This window comes from Bactrocera neohumeralis, chromosome 4 (genome assembly GCF_024586455.1).
Source record: "Bactrocera neohumeralis isolate Rockhampton chromosome 4, APGP_CSIRO_Bneo_wtdbg2-racon-allhic-juicebox.fasta_v2, whole genome shotgun sequence".
NCBI classification, from domain to species: domain Eukaryota; kingdom Metazoa; phylum Arthropoda; class Insecta; order Diptera; family Tephritidae; genus Bactrocera; species Bactrocera neohumeralis.
Window position 1 is genome coordinate 23,800,075 of NC_065921.1, and position 13,619 is coordinate 23,813,693.

Below are 13,619 nucleotides of genomic sequence, written 5' to 3' on the forward strand. Positions count from 1 at the left end.
AGTTTAATACTTAATTTAGAACAAGTCAAAAATTTTCGATTATATTCACTTTTAATGTTTGGAGTTAAAGTTCGCCGGCTCGACGCCAAACACTTTATCATGGCATATATTCCACAATTTTTGAGATCGTCTCTTGAAATTTTGCAATAATGTTCATGGAGCATGTATCTATCGATAATATATAATAAAATATATACAAAATAAATCAATTGTTTAAAGGTTTTCGAATACTTCTCTCCTTAAATAATCGACATGGCATAATGCATCCAGATTTTCTACACTATGTCAATAATTTCGAAAAGTTAATTTTGAAAGCACACACTTCATTTATTATAGATCTTTCTTGACTTCCCAAACAAATATACGTCGTTATATTTAGTTAAGGGGGTACTCTGGTCTAGACGCATGAATTTTAGGCATTTTTTAAACTAAGCTAAATAAAAATTAAAAATATTTTTACTATCCATTTTTTTATATGTTTTTTATTGACATTTTAATAATATAAAAAAAAATTGCAAGAAAAAAAAATCAAAATTCGTCGAGATACGGGTCGGTGGAGTGGGGGCTTCAAAAAAAACGGTGCGTCCTGGTTGACGTGATTTCAACCCTTGTAGAGATCTAAAACACAAAAAACAAGAAGATTCTTTATTAGTAAGGATGTCGTTATCGGGTTGACCATTTTCAAAAACAAAAAAAAAAAAAAAAAATGGCGTCGACTTGAAAAAAAAAATTTTTGACCCGATTTTTCGACCTTTTCGAATTTTTTAAAAATACTTCAAATCAAAATTTTTGGAAATCCAAGGCAGACACGATAGAGCATTGTATAAATAAGATATATACCAAATTTCAAAGGAATCGGTTAAGTAGAACTTGAGATATCATACCCCCTTAACTAATCATTTTTGAGATGATAAAAATCCCAAATCGAGATAAGTTTTTTGTTTTGCTCGTACTACTACGCTGCTAAAAAATAAAATTTTGTTTAGGAAAATTAATAATTTTCAAATATGAATATTAAATAATATTTACCTGCTTACATGGTAAATTATTCGACCTTGAAATATGATATATTGGAAATGCAGTATCTTTGATATTTTTGTATCGCCTCTGAAGCGCTGTTGAGTTTCTGTGAGAAATATTATATACATATATATTTTACATTAAGAATAAATTATTTTAACCTTTCTTGAGATGACCTTTAAGTAAAATACTTATTCATCGACGATTTTAACTTTATATCCAGCCATTCCAATTTCTAAATCCCATTTCCTGCGCATTTCGCCGAATTTTTGTTTCTGTACAAATTAGTAGCATGCGATTTTTTGGAAGAAGTTGCATAATGAATGTTATGCTAATAATGTTAATACGCATTTAACACTTGATTTTTGTTTAAATTCGTAAATACATTATTATTTAACCTTGACCTTCATTTATTAATTCGAAATTACCTCTATAGTATTTACACAAGCGACAAATATTTTTTTTGATATAAAAAAGTTACGTATACGCAATGTACACACTCCTGCTTATAAATAACAAAACAATATAAAACTCTGCAAAATTTATTAAGTGGCTTTGAAACAATCATTTTAAAACAATTGGAAAATATTTTAATATTTATATTAAATTTATTACTTTTTTAACAATAAAAGAAAAATTTTAGCAACTATTTATTTAGCTACTGGATGCGCCAATTCGAGTAATAATCAAATCAAGGCATATATAATAATTATTTTTTTTTTGTTAAAATATTACATATAAAATATTAAAAATTGTGTTATAATAATTTAAAAAAAAACAAAATATTTTTTTGATATAAATATAATATTATATATTAATTCAATTAAAAAATAATAATTAGAAAATATTACATATAAAAATATTAATTTTTTTTTATAATAATTATAAATATTTTTTTTCGTTAAAATATACAATAAATATTTATGTATATGTCTGTTTTGAATGAAGCGACAATTAAATGATTTAATGGAAATAGACACTTATTTATAGGTGTTAGCACTCACAAATGTCTATAGATATATATACATATGTATGTATATGTATATACACGTGATAATCTGTTGATACAGATATATTTATATATACCATATCTCTGTCTGTTGTATTTCTTTCTTTTTTTCGTTTACAAACTGCCAGCTGTGAAATAGGTTTAGCGAGCACAGGTGACTTTGTCAGTTTTGGGACAATACTTGAACTTGCAAATGCGCACACAGACTTTTGCATACTTACTTACGTATGAACATTTGTATACACAGATGCTTAAAAAGGGGCATGCTTAAAGAGTATATAATAGCCACGCGCTGGCAATGCGCCCGAATTTTCAACTGACCGTCATACATACTTATGTATGTACCAGTATGACAGTATGTGCATATATGTACATTGTACCTTCAATAAACCTTTAAGAGCGTCAACTGTATTGTTAACGTTTTTCCTTAGCTTTGACGTCAATTAAAAGACGTGTTTTTTAATTGAACTTACGTTTTAATTGAAATCTACGCAAAGAGACGCAGGTGATTACAAACATTTGCGGGTAATGTGAAAGACATAAGGGTACATACATTTACATGTGTCTTCAAGTTAACTTTCTTAACATTTCTTAACGTTTACGCATATACAATAAGTATGTAAATATCATGCATCAATTTTAAAAAATTGAAAATCGGCCGCATTCGTTAGGCAAAAGTTCTGAAAACACTGATCAAATATATATAGTATAGTCTACTTTGTACCTTTATCCGCTCTATCTAATGTCTCAAAATTTATGCACGTTAAAATACTATATGCACATACATATGTATGAATGATTAGTATATGCAAATACCAAGTTTAGGTTTTAAAAGAAATTGTTTAGCTTGTCTGCTGCTGTTTTGGTGCCGAAAATTTTCCACTGTTTTTTTCTAAAATTTGCAAATTTTATATTATTTTGACTTTGTTGGGTGTATGTCAACGTTTTCTTTTTTGTTTTCAGACTCATAAGCAACATAAATACATATATTTGAATGCCTAAGTACTAGACTAATTTTAGTGGCCTTGCCTAATTGCGATTTTAGTCAGCGAAATTCGTCAAGACGAAAATTTTGTGTGTGTGTGTGTGTTTTTTTTTTTTTTTTTCAAAGAGCTTGTTAAGCCTCAAGAACATAAATGAGCACAGGATATATAATATGTAAAAATTTAGTATATATGTATAATATATGTACTAGTATCCATGTGGATTTTGTTTTTTTTTTTATATTTTGTTTATAAAAATATGAATAATCAACACTATATGGTATGACACAATGAGACTGGTAGCGCTGGAGAAATACCACTGCAGCGTCATCTATTGACAAAACACGAAAAGTCTTTTTTTGACTACCCAATATATGGTTTTTCTTAAAGTGGTTTCAGCCTTATTTAAAGAGTTTATACTACTTGTAGACTAGAGATGGGCTCGGAACATGATGATTCAGAGGACTAGTCTCATAATGACCCGGATTGTCAGTATCCGAAAGATCCTCGAACTGAGCGGGAACTTCCTATCTTACAGTTTCAAGCAATATATAGCATCAAATCTAGGTTTAAAGGAGACGCCTAGTAGGATCGCCTAAAAAAGTGATTTTTGGAAATTAAAAAAAAATTGCAGCAAAATATCTTTTAAAATTTTGAGGATATAGTATGTACACATAGCATGCAGAAATAATGGTAGTGATCGGATTATTTGTCTCCGAGATATCACTCAAACAAATTTGAAATATGTAGTTTTGAAACTGATTGAACTGAGCAGCTACACATATAAGCCTCTAACTCAAATCTATTTGAGTTACGAATTTGAAATTTGAGTATTTTACTTTTGGTGGCGACACACGCCCGCAGAATGGGACTGACAGGTCGACAAGACTGCAGGAAAGGTCTAGAACAAGGCACCAGGGAAATGATGGTGCACTCTCTTGTGCACTTATCCCACATTGGCGAGACTACGCTGTAAGCATCTGGGGTCCTCACGGTATGATACACTGGATACACTCGAAAGTGAGGCCACAGAGTCTGTTAAAATTCGCGTAAAGCTCAGGCATCCTAAAGGATAACTACTCCTCATGGACCTAGTAACTGAACTCCATCTGGAATTGCAAATGACCAAAACTGGTCTATGCCTGTCTCATTGGCCTACCAGATTGACCTAACCTAACCTATTTTATTTTTTTAAAAATATGTTTTCTTCGAATTTTGACACTAGGGTGTGTCCCTTTATATTTTGGTATAGGAAGCTAAATAAGTCTCAAAAAATTTTGAGGATGGAAATGATGCGATCCTGGTAATTAGATTCTAAAGAAATTTCAGAAAGCTTAAGTCTTTATGATTTCATTCTAAAGAAAAATACAATACACTTTCCAAAATTGAAAATCGACGAGACGGGACAGACTGATTTTGTTATCGCTTCAGAGTAAAAAAAAAAAAAAACAAAACAAAAAAAAAGAAAATAAAAACAAAAAAACACAATATAACAAAGTGAATTCTGCAACTCATTGTACTCAATCCGTTATATGAAGATGAATTTATACACATATTTTTTTTTTTAGTCTTATCACGAGTCAGGCACGTTTTTGTTCAAAAATTCGCATGCCTAACTGAACTTTGAAATGTTTTCATTTTTTGAATACAATCTTAATGCAATAACGATAATATTTATTTGCCGTCTAATTACACGAAATTTTATTATCTTCTTTTAATTTTTCCACAGATAACAACGTAACGGCTAGAACTGTGTAGCCATTTGGACAAAAGACCAAAACATGGCCGAAAAATAAGTATGTGAATATACTAAAAAAATCAAATGGTCAGCCTACCTATAACCTACTAAGTACTAAGTATACAAAGTCTACTAAATAACTGACGATTATAAAAGAACACTACGACGAGCGAAAGCAAAGCAGAAGCCAATTTCAACGTCAACTTTTAGTACGGGGCATTGCTACCAAGAAAGCAGACGTCTGCGAGTAGAAAACTCAAAAACTCTTTAACTTAATTACTAACAAAACTAACTGGAAGCAGCAGCAACAGCCACAGCCACAAAATGAATAGCCTAGTAAAGGTGTTCAGCAACTTCAGAGAGTTCTACAATGAAATCAATGGTGCTACACTCACCGGTGCCATCGATGTGATCGTGGTTGAGCAGCCGGATGGTGAATTTCAATGTTCACCCTTCCACGTGCGCTTCGGTAAACTGGGCGTGTTGCGGAGTCGCGAGAAAGTGGTGTGTACTTTTTGCAAAATAAATTTTATTTGAAAAAAAAAAAAAAAATGTTAAAATATTAATATTAATTTTATGTTAAAATATGAATTAATATTAATATTAATTTTATGTTAGAATATTAATTAATATTAATATTTAATGTTAAACTATGAATATTTAATGTTAAACATTACTAATTAATTGCGCTTTCAGGTTGACATCGAGATCAATGGTGAGCCCGTCGACATACACATGAAGCTGGGCGACTCCGGTGAGGCATTCTTCGTTGAGGAGTGTCCCGAAGAGGACGCAGAAGCATTGCCAGAGAATATGGCTACGTCGCCGATACCGAGCAGCTACTTTCCCAACAAATTTGACAATGATACATTAATGGACGACACACTCGAGTGCAAGTCAAAGTAAGTTTTTGGCATAAATTTTGTTAAATTTTATGCTAGTTTCGCATTTTTGTTGTTGTAGCATGCACAAATGCTTGTTTTAGCGATTTCGTAGTTGTTATTTCGAAACTCTACACACAATTTGCATTCTAACATTGCATTTACTATAAATTGCGTGATGCATCTGTTTGTATGTATGTTTATTGGATTTGTTGCATACATGCACATACATATATTAATTTCATATTATTTATTTATTTTCACACTTTTAATTTGTTTTTAATTATTTATTTTTCATTATTCTATATAGAATTGCTAGCGATGACATACAACTGCCGCTGCCATTGCCGCGTCGTAATTCCATTGACTTTTCAAAAGAGACCGAAAAGGAAGATCAAGTGCCGAAATTTGAGAATCAAGTCTCAGATTTTAGTCACAGAAGGTAGTGTTGTGTTTGTTTTTCTGTTTTAGTTTATAGAAACTTAATGTACCGTTAACATTTTTACATTATATGCATACATTTTGAAGCAAACAACAGTTATTCAGTGTCACAAAAAAAAATTTATATATGAACTTACATATATGTAGGCATGCATACAAACATATATATGTATGTATGTATGAGAATTAAACATCGAATATTCATAAAACTTAGTTATATATAAAATATAGATATATTATATAACAAAAAATTACAAGTATATAAGTATTTTCAAAACCAACACACAACTTAAAAGACGAGTCTTCACTTCATTGCAGACACACCGACAATACATTGGAGCGACGTAATCTTAGTGAAAAACTGCAAGAATACACTACGCAAAAGCTGCGGCAGGAGTGGGCCGAACATGAGGAAATCTTTCAATTTGAAGCCGTTGAAAGAGAGAAGGTGAGCAGCAAAATGAAAAATTAATTGAAAACCCTTTACAAAAACAAAAACTTTTTTCCCAACAGGAATGGATTAACAGCACACAAACAGAAAGCAAAATTCAACAGAAATCCAACACAACAGACGTCGCACCCACACCTACGATCACTGTGCAGCCAGCTTTCAAAGAAGAGCTTCCTGCGAAAGAGCATAACATGAACAATACAAATAATGCAAACAGCAACAACATCACCACGCCCACTACTACAACCGCCGAAACTATCTCCAATAATACGAGTGCAAAGGACGAATCCAAAGGTGGCAAGAAGAAACGCCGCAAGAAGTCACAAATGAAGAAAAAGAATGCACAACGCAAGTCTTCGTCGAGCAGTTCAATTGGCAGCACAACACCCATAGAGGGCGCCAACGGCAATAACACAAATGCCGACGAAGGTGACGGTATTTCCATTTCGAATAATACCAACTCATCGTCGAATGAGGAGATTGCCACAGCAAAATCAAATAACGACCAACAGTCGGTACCGCTCGTCTCCGCCACGGCTGGTGATGAGAGTCCCATCAGCGAAACATGCCAAACATCACCGATTACGCCCAGCACGCGTATACCCGATCTGGATATACACTTCTTCAGCGATACCGAGGTGACGCCTTCGGGTGGTGCTAGCAGTTGTGTTGGACGCGGTTCTGGACGTCCCTCCACACCCATACAAAGCGATAGCGAATTGGAGATTTCGTTGCGTGAAAAAGATGTCGATGCTGAATTGATATCGAATAGCGCTTCATGGAAGTGGGGCCAATTGCCTACGCCCGATGCGAGTGAAAAGGTGGACGGCAGCGGCGATCAGTCGGCACAACGCAACTCAATGCTGAGTGGCATGTTTAATTTTATGAAGAAAACGAATAAGATGCGTAAGCAGGCCAACGATGGTGGTGTCTACTTGTCCGATTTGGATGCAGAAGGTATGGATCCAGAAATGGCTGCATTATACTTCCCACAACCGCGTCTAACGAAGTCGACAAATAATGCCAACGCCGATGCTGGCACAGCCACCAGCAGCACACTGTTACAATCGGGCGATGATGATCGTGAAAGTGGCAATGGCACCAGTTTGCCACATTCGCCTAGTTCGATGGAGGGTCAGAAGAGCGTGGACTCGGACTATGAGGATGGCAAGCCACAGGACGCAAAGTAAGTAGCTAGTAAAAGAGTGTTGCTAACAAATTTATTTAATAATTTGTTAATGTTCATTGCCGTAGATACCTGGACTTTGTGGCGATGTCTTTATGTGGCGTCGGTGACAAAGGCGAGCCATCTGATGAAGAGTTCGATCAACACATGATTAAGTATTCTGATGTAAGTTGATTGCTGGTTGTTTGTGCAACTAAAATGCAAGGAGATTTTTAAGGCATTTCTTTTCGAATTTAATCGCTCTTTTATTTTTGCTGAATTTATTTAAATAACAGTAATTTATTTGATAATATATTAATTTCTGGTATGAGTTAAGTTTTGTTGCACATTTTACTAATATTGCAAGCATTATTTTATATCACAATCATCTAAATTTTTAATCAGCATTTTGAGGTTAAAAATACACATGTAGGAAATTTTGCTTAAATTTTAAAATTGTATACATTTTATTTTTAGTTTATCCAATAATAGTTTTTTCAGTAATTAACCAACAACAACACTTTACTAGTTACAAAAATTTCTTATATTGCCTTTTAGTAGTTATTACACAGAATCCATTCGTTACTGAACAAAAATATTGAAACACCAAACAAAAAATAATATTTACTAATTGCATTACACACCAAAATACCCAGGTTTGCGAAAATCCCAGTTTGTTCTCATCGCCAAATCTAGTTGTACGCCTGAATGGCAAATACTACACGTGGGCAGCTGCATGTCCAATTGTCATGACCATAATAACATTCCAGAAACCACTGACTAACGTAAGTTCGCCAGCACGCCTACTAATGGCATACAAATGCAACGCATTTTTGTTAAAAAATTATTTTGTTTAAAGAATATTCGACTTAATCATATTTAAACAACTTTTCGTAATATAGGATGCCATTGAACAGCTGATGAGCAATGTCAAACCCGATGAATCGGTGAACAAGAGCGAACCGGATGGCACCACAGCAGGTGCTGGCGCTCAATCGAAACGTTCCTGGTGGAATTGGCGGCGTTCGCAGGTTGGCGCCGTGCCGAATTCTGCAAAGATTGCCAAACCAGATGACAAGGTTGATGAGCGAGGTGAGTAAGGAATTAAAGTGTGTATAAAATAAGTGTTTTTTATTTGCGAGTCATATTTAAATATTTGTTTACTTGTTGAGTTTGAAAAATTTGTGAAAATGGTAACAAAAAAATTAATTTTTAAATGAGACATTTATAAACACCAGAATAACAGAATTTTTTAAAGTTTTGCTATTTTTTGGCAGAATTTTTATTTTTTATTTTTAAATTAAATTACAAACTACTATTAATTAAAATTTGTTAAAAAGCTAATTTTAACGGTAGGAAAGATTTTCTTTTCTACTAGTATTTCTATTCACCATTTATTTTATTTTTTAATTTTTGTATTTTTTATTGGTTTGGTGGTTATGTGTTAAGAAGAATTGTTTATAAAAGCTCGTTTATATAAAATTGAAAATAAATTTTCTTATTAAGTATTTATTTTATTTTTTTTTTTTTTTTTACTCTTTTTTCTCGAATTGTTACCCAAAAACAACAAAATCGTATATTTCATTACATATAACTAATTTATTTGTTTTATCATACAGACGCCGACCAAGCTGCCGTGGCCACACAAACAACACGTCCCAACTCACCAGATATTAGTGAAAATACACTAAGCAAAACCGACTCGACGCTCAATGCTGAAAACACCTCAGCACAAGTTGAAAATCTCGAGGACCTATCGCAAGCCTCCTCGAAGGCTGAAGCAACCAGCAGTAACGGCAACAAAAACGAACGTTACAAGAAGAGCTTGCGCCTTAGTTCGGAAGCAATTGTAAGTAAAAAATATATATTATTTTTTTAAACTATTTCCTCACTTATTATTACACTTACTTTTCATATTGTAGAAACAACTGAACTTGAAGGATGGCATGAACGAAATTGAGTTCAGCGTCACAACCGCCTATCAGGGCACCACACGCTGCAAATGCTATCTCTTCCGCTGGAAGCACAACGACAAAGTTGTCATTTCTGATATTGATGGCACGATCACCAAATCGGATGTGCTCGGTCACATTTTGCCAATGGTCGGCAAAGATTGGGCCCAATTGGGTGTGGCACAATTGTTTTCGAAAATCGAACAAAATGGCTATAAGCTATTGTATTTATCCGCACGTGCCATAGGGCAATCACGTGCCACACGTGAATACTTACGTTCCATACGTCAGGGTGATGTTAAGCTACCCGATGGGCCATTATTGCTCAATCCCACATCGCTTATTTCGGCATTCCATCGTGAGGTGATCGAACGCAAGCCGGAACAATTTAAAATCGCTTGCCTCTCCGACATACGTGAGCTCTTCCCCGACAAGGATCCCTTCTATGCCGGCTATGGCAATCGCATCAATGTATGTTACTAAAATATGAAGTATTTTCGTATGTGTGTGTTTTGTATTTACTAATTTTTCTGCTTTACCTCATTATTTTAGGATGTATGGGCCTATCGCGCAGTGGGCATACCCATTATGCGCATTTTCACCATCAACACCAAGGGCGAATTGAAGCATGAGCTAACACAAACATTCCAGTCATCGTAAGTACCACAAGAAAAATCTCGTTATTTATATATAGTCACATAAATCAAGAAATCGATTTGTAGTAGTAAACAATTAACCATTAGAAACTGTATACAATCGTCTTAAAGTGGTGGTGTAAAGCTAAATGTGGTGAATGTCACTAAGTGGTGAATATTGCATACGTATATGTACATATGTATATACTTGTACCTGCCATGGAATGCGCTTGAGTCTCATAAGCACACATATAACCACATATACGTATATATATACACAAAATGTATTCTCATGGTGGGTGGCGGCAATTAGTAGGATTTTGAGGTATGCTAAGATTTTGAAAAATGTTGTGTCACCGTTTTTGCTACCCTAGTAAAATACTTTAAGGAAAATATATAAATATTTCTTATAGTAAAGAAATTCTTATAATAATAATTAAAATGCCTCCCTGAGGCATTTCGAGTCGAGTTTGAGAAATTTTAAAATCGTTTCGAAAAAACACATTTTATGATTTTTTGACGATAGAGCGTATTATAATAGCATATTTAGCCAAAACAATTAGGCTTGAAGGAAAGACTAAGCTTTGCACCGTTACCAAATGGATCTACGTACGCAGCAGCATTCAGAAAAGACTAGAAAAAATTTTGCTGCTCCAACAAAAACTTTAGCAACAAGACAGTTAAATAGTGTCTAACAAAGCTTAAAGAAAACTTTAAAAACTTTGGAAGAGAAGAATATCTTTCTGTAGGATGTGCTCGCATACATTACAGATCGAATTATGTATTTATAAACGGTTAATGATAACGGGTGATCCAAGTAGAGGTACCTTTTTCTATAGCCTTTTTTTCACAGATCACGAATGAGTCGTGTCAGGCTGTAATAGTATTTTGTTCAGTATTGTTCGGTATTTCATTACAAACGTTTACAAATCGTTCAACTTTATTACGAAAATTCGCGATCTGTGAAGAATGTATTTCGCGCTCTTCGCTCAACTTATGGTCAACATAATCTTGAGGCCCAGCATTCACTATTGGATAATATTCGACCGAATTGACCACATCCAGCACGCAATGAAGAAAATATAGCAACCGTAGCTGAGAGTGTACATGAAGACCGTGGAGAGTCGATTCGGCGCCGTTTGCAGTAACCCGGACTGACTTATGGAAGCACTTGGCGTATTTTACGTTGAGATCTTAAATTGAAAGCGTACAAATTCAAGCTTGTCAAGAACTGAAGCCGCTCAACAAAAATGATCTTTGTGATATCGCACCGTTAGACTTTTTCCTGTGGGAATATGTAAAGTCTAAAGTCTACTTGTATGTATTGTCAGTCGTCAGTTACTAGTCGAAATGCTCGAACGAGTCATCGGAAATTGGACTCAACGGATGAATCATCTGAGGCCATTTTAAAGAGATAATCTTCAAAATATAAATGCAAAAGAATGTTCTTTCGAATGATAATAAACATTCTCCACTAAATTTGAAGTTTCTGTTTTTTTCTTTAAAAAAGTAGGGAACCTCGAAATCGATCACCCTTTATTAACCTATAGCACATTATTTTTTATATTATATATAGATATGAATTGAAATTAATAATATTCGATACTTTAATTTTCGAGACACTCATAACATAACACTCCAAAATAGTTGAAATAATTGTTAAGTGTATGCTATATGATCATAAATAAAACGCATTCATGTTAATAACAAAAATTCACATAAAATGTAAAATTTCGAAATATCTATTGTATTCTTAAAACTTAAACTCAAAATCATTGCAATTCATGTACTTTTAACATAACTGTAAAAAAGGAAAAAAAACTCTTAACAGTACAATATTAAAAGCTATCACTCACACTACGACAAAAGTGTCCACATACGCCCATGCACTTGTATGAACTAAAAAAAAAGCATTATGTATTTAAGATTTGTGCATTCATTTGTATAAGTAAATCAAACAAGCGATCAAAGTACATATAACCAAAACGAAATAAGCACAATTTGCTAAAGTATATCTTTTCCAAATGCTTTGCAAACATTTTTATAGCGGTTACATCAATCAGTCGCTCGAAGTCGATGAGTACTTCCCGCTATTAGATGTCAACTTGTATGAGTATCGTACCGACACCTTTGACGATGACGAGGAGGAGGACGAATTGAAATTCAGCGAATCGGATGACGGCATTGAACTCGATACAGACGACGTGTATCTCGACGATGACAATGAAAAAACTGCTACGACAGTAGCCGAGGAACGTGGTCTGCTGTTGAGACAAGATAATGGCAAAACAACGCAAATGAAAAGTAAATTTGCGCAGGCGCGCAACAGCATAGTCATAAACTTCTCTGCTGTTGGAGCAAGACACTAAGCTGGCTAACTATGTTATTATCGGTGGCTGCTGTATGGCGCGCTGTGTCCCCCAACACGGGTGAAACTAATTGTTGGGAGTTTTAAAATATATATAAATAAAAATATTTCACCAACATAAATAGCGTGAACGCGTTGAAGCTGAGCAATACACGCTCAAATTGATTTTATTGTGATAATTGTGATATAGTTTTGCACATATGTATGTATATAAGTGATTCTACAATACAAATGTGATATCGTACTGCTCACAGTTTGTGACTGCAGTGCTTTTTGTGCCTAAATAATTTAATTGCACTCACAAAACTTTCACAATGCGACCAGTTTTCGTAAGAATAAAATTCATAAAACTAGTCCATAGTAAGCGTATTTAAACATTGCCTTTTGGCAATAAGCAAAACAAATATAGCCTATAGATTGTCTAGTTTTTATAATAATACATAACAAAAAGCTTTGAAAGCTAACTAAGCAGGTTAAATGAACAATATTTACACACATATATATATAAGCGTTACAGTATGTACCTTAAATACGAAAGTACAGGAAAATAAATTTTGGTTAATAATTTGTAATTGTAATTACGAAAATTTGCTAATTAATTAAGCAAATTGTTGTATGGAAATTTATACACCGATATTATATAAACATTTTTAATCCACAAGCTGGACTGGGATTATTATTTTTTTAATTTTTTTTGTTGTTGCTAATATGCACCACTGTTACTGTTATTCATTTGTTGGCGCACTTTTATTAATATACTTGAATAGCATTAAGCGAAGCAATTAGTATTTATGCATTTTCTATATACATACATATATTTACAAATTTAGTAAACACATATACATACTCACTTTTATGCATACAAGTGTTAAATATAATGCTTAAAAATATGTTAATTGAATAAAATTCAAAAGTAAACATTTGTTTGGCTTGTTTTCTTTGTTTATGTTATTAATATATGGTAGCGGTAATTTTG

At 33.5% G+C, this 13,619-nt stretch overlaps 1 protein-coding gene across 5 annotated transcripts in view; it reads left to right on the forward strand.

Annotated features, from left to right (window-relative positions):
* The window catches only part of LOC126757500 (PDZ domain-containing protein GIPC3-like), a 70,889-nt gene that overhangs the window by 52,489 nt on the left and 4,781 nt on the right, over positions 1-13,619 (forward strand). For 2 of the 5 annotated variants that reach the window (XM_050471447.1, XM_050471446.1), the window contains exons 2-13: positions 4,742-5,254; positions 5,447-5,652; positions 5,942-6,073; positions 6,391-6,520; positions 6,586-7,709; positions 7,778-7,874; positions 8,345-8,473; positions 8,591-8,780; positions 9,308-9,537; positions 9,611-10,111; positions 10,193-10,296; positions 12,323-13,566. In XM_050471447.1, coding sequence (XP_050327404.1) covers positions 5,075-5,254; positions 5,447-5,652; positions 5,942-6,073; positions 6,391-6,520; positions 6,586-7,709; positions 7,778-7,874; positions 8,345-8,473; positions 8,591-8,780; positions 9,308-9,537; positions 9,611-10,111; positions 10,193-10,296; positions 12,323-12,644 — 3,345 coding nt within the window. In that variant the 5' untranslated portion in view covers positions 4,742-5,074 and the 3' untranslated portion in view covers positions 12,645-13,566. Of the gene's footprint in view, positions 1-4,741; positions 5,255-5,446; positions 5,653-5,941; positions 6,074-6,390; positions 6,521-6,585; positions 7,710-7,777; positions 7,875-8,344; positions 8,474-8,590; positions 8,781-9,307; positions 9,538-9,610; positions 10,112-10,192; positions 10,297-12,322; positions 13,567-13,619 lie in introns of those variants that run through there. The other 3 variants (XM_050471448.1, XM_050471449.1, XM_050471451.1) reach the window with 3 other exon arrangements.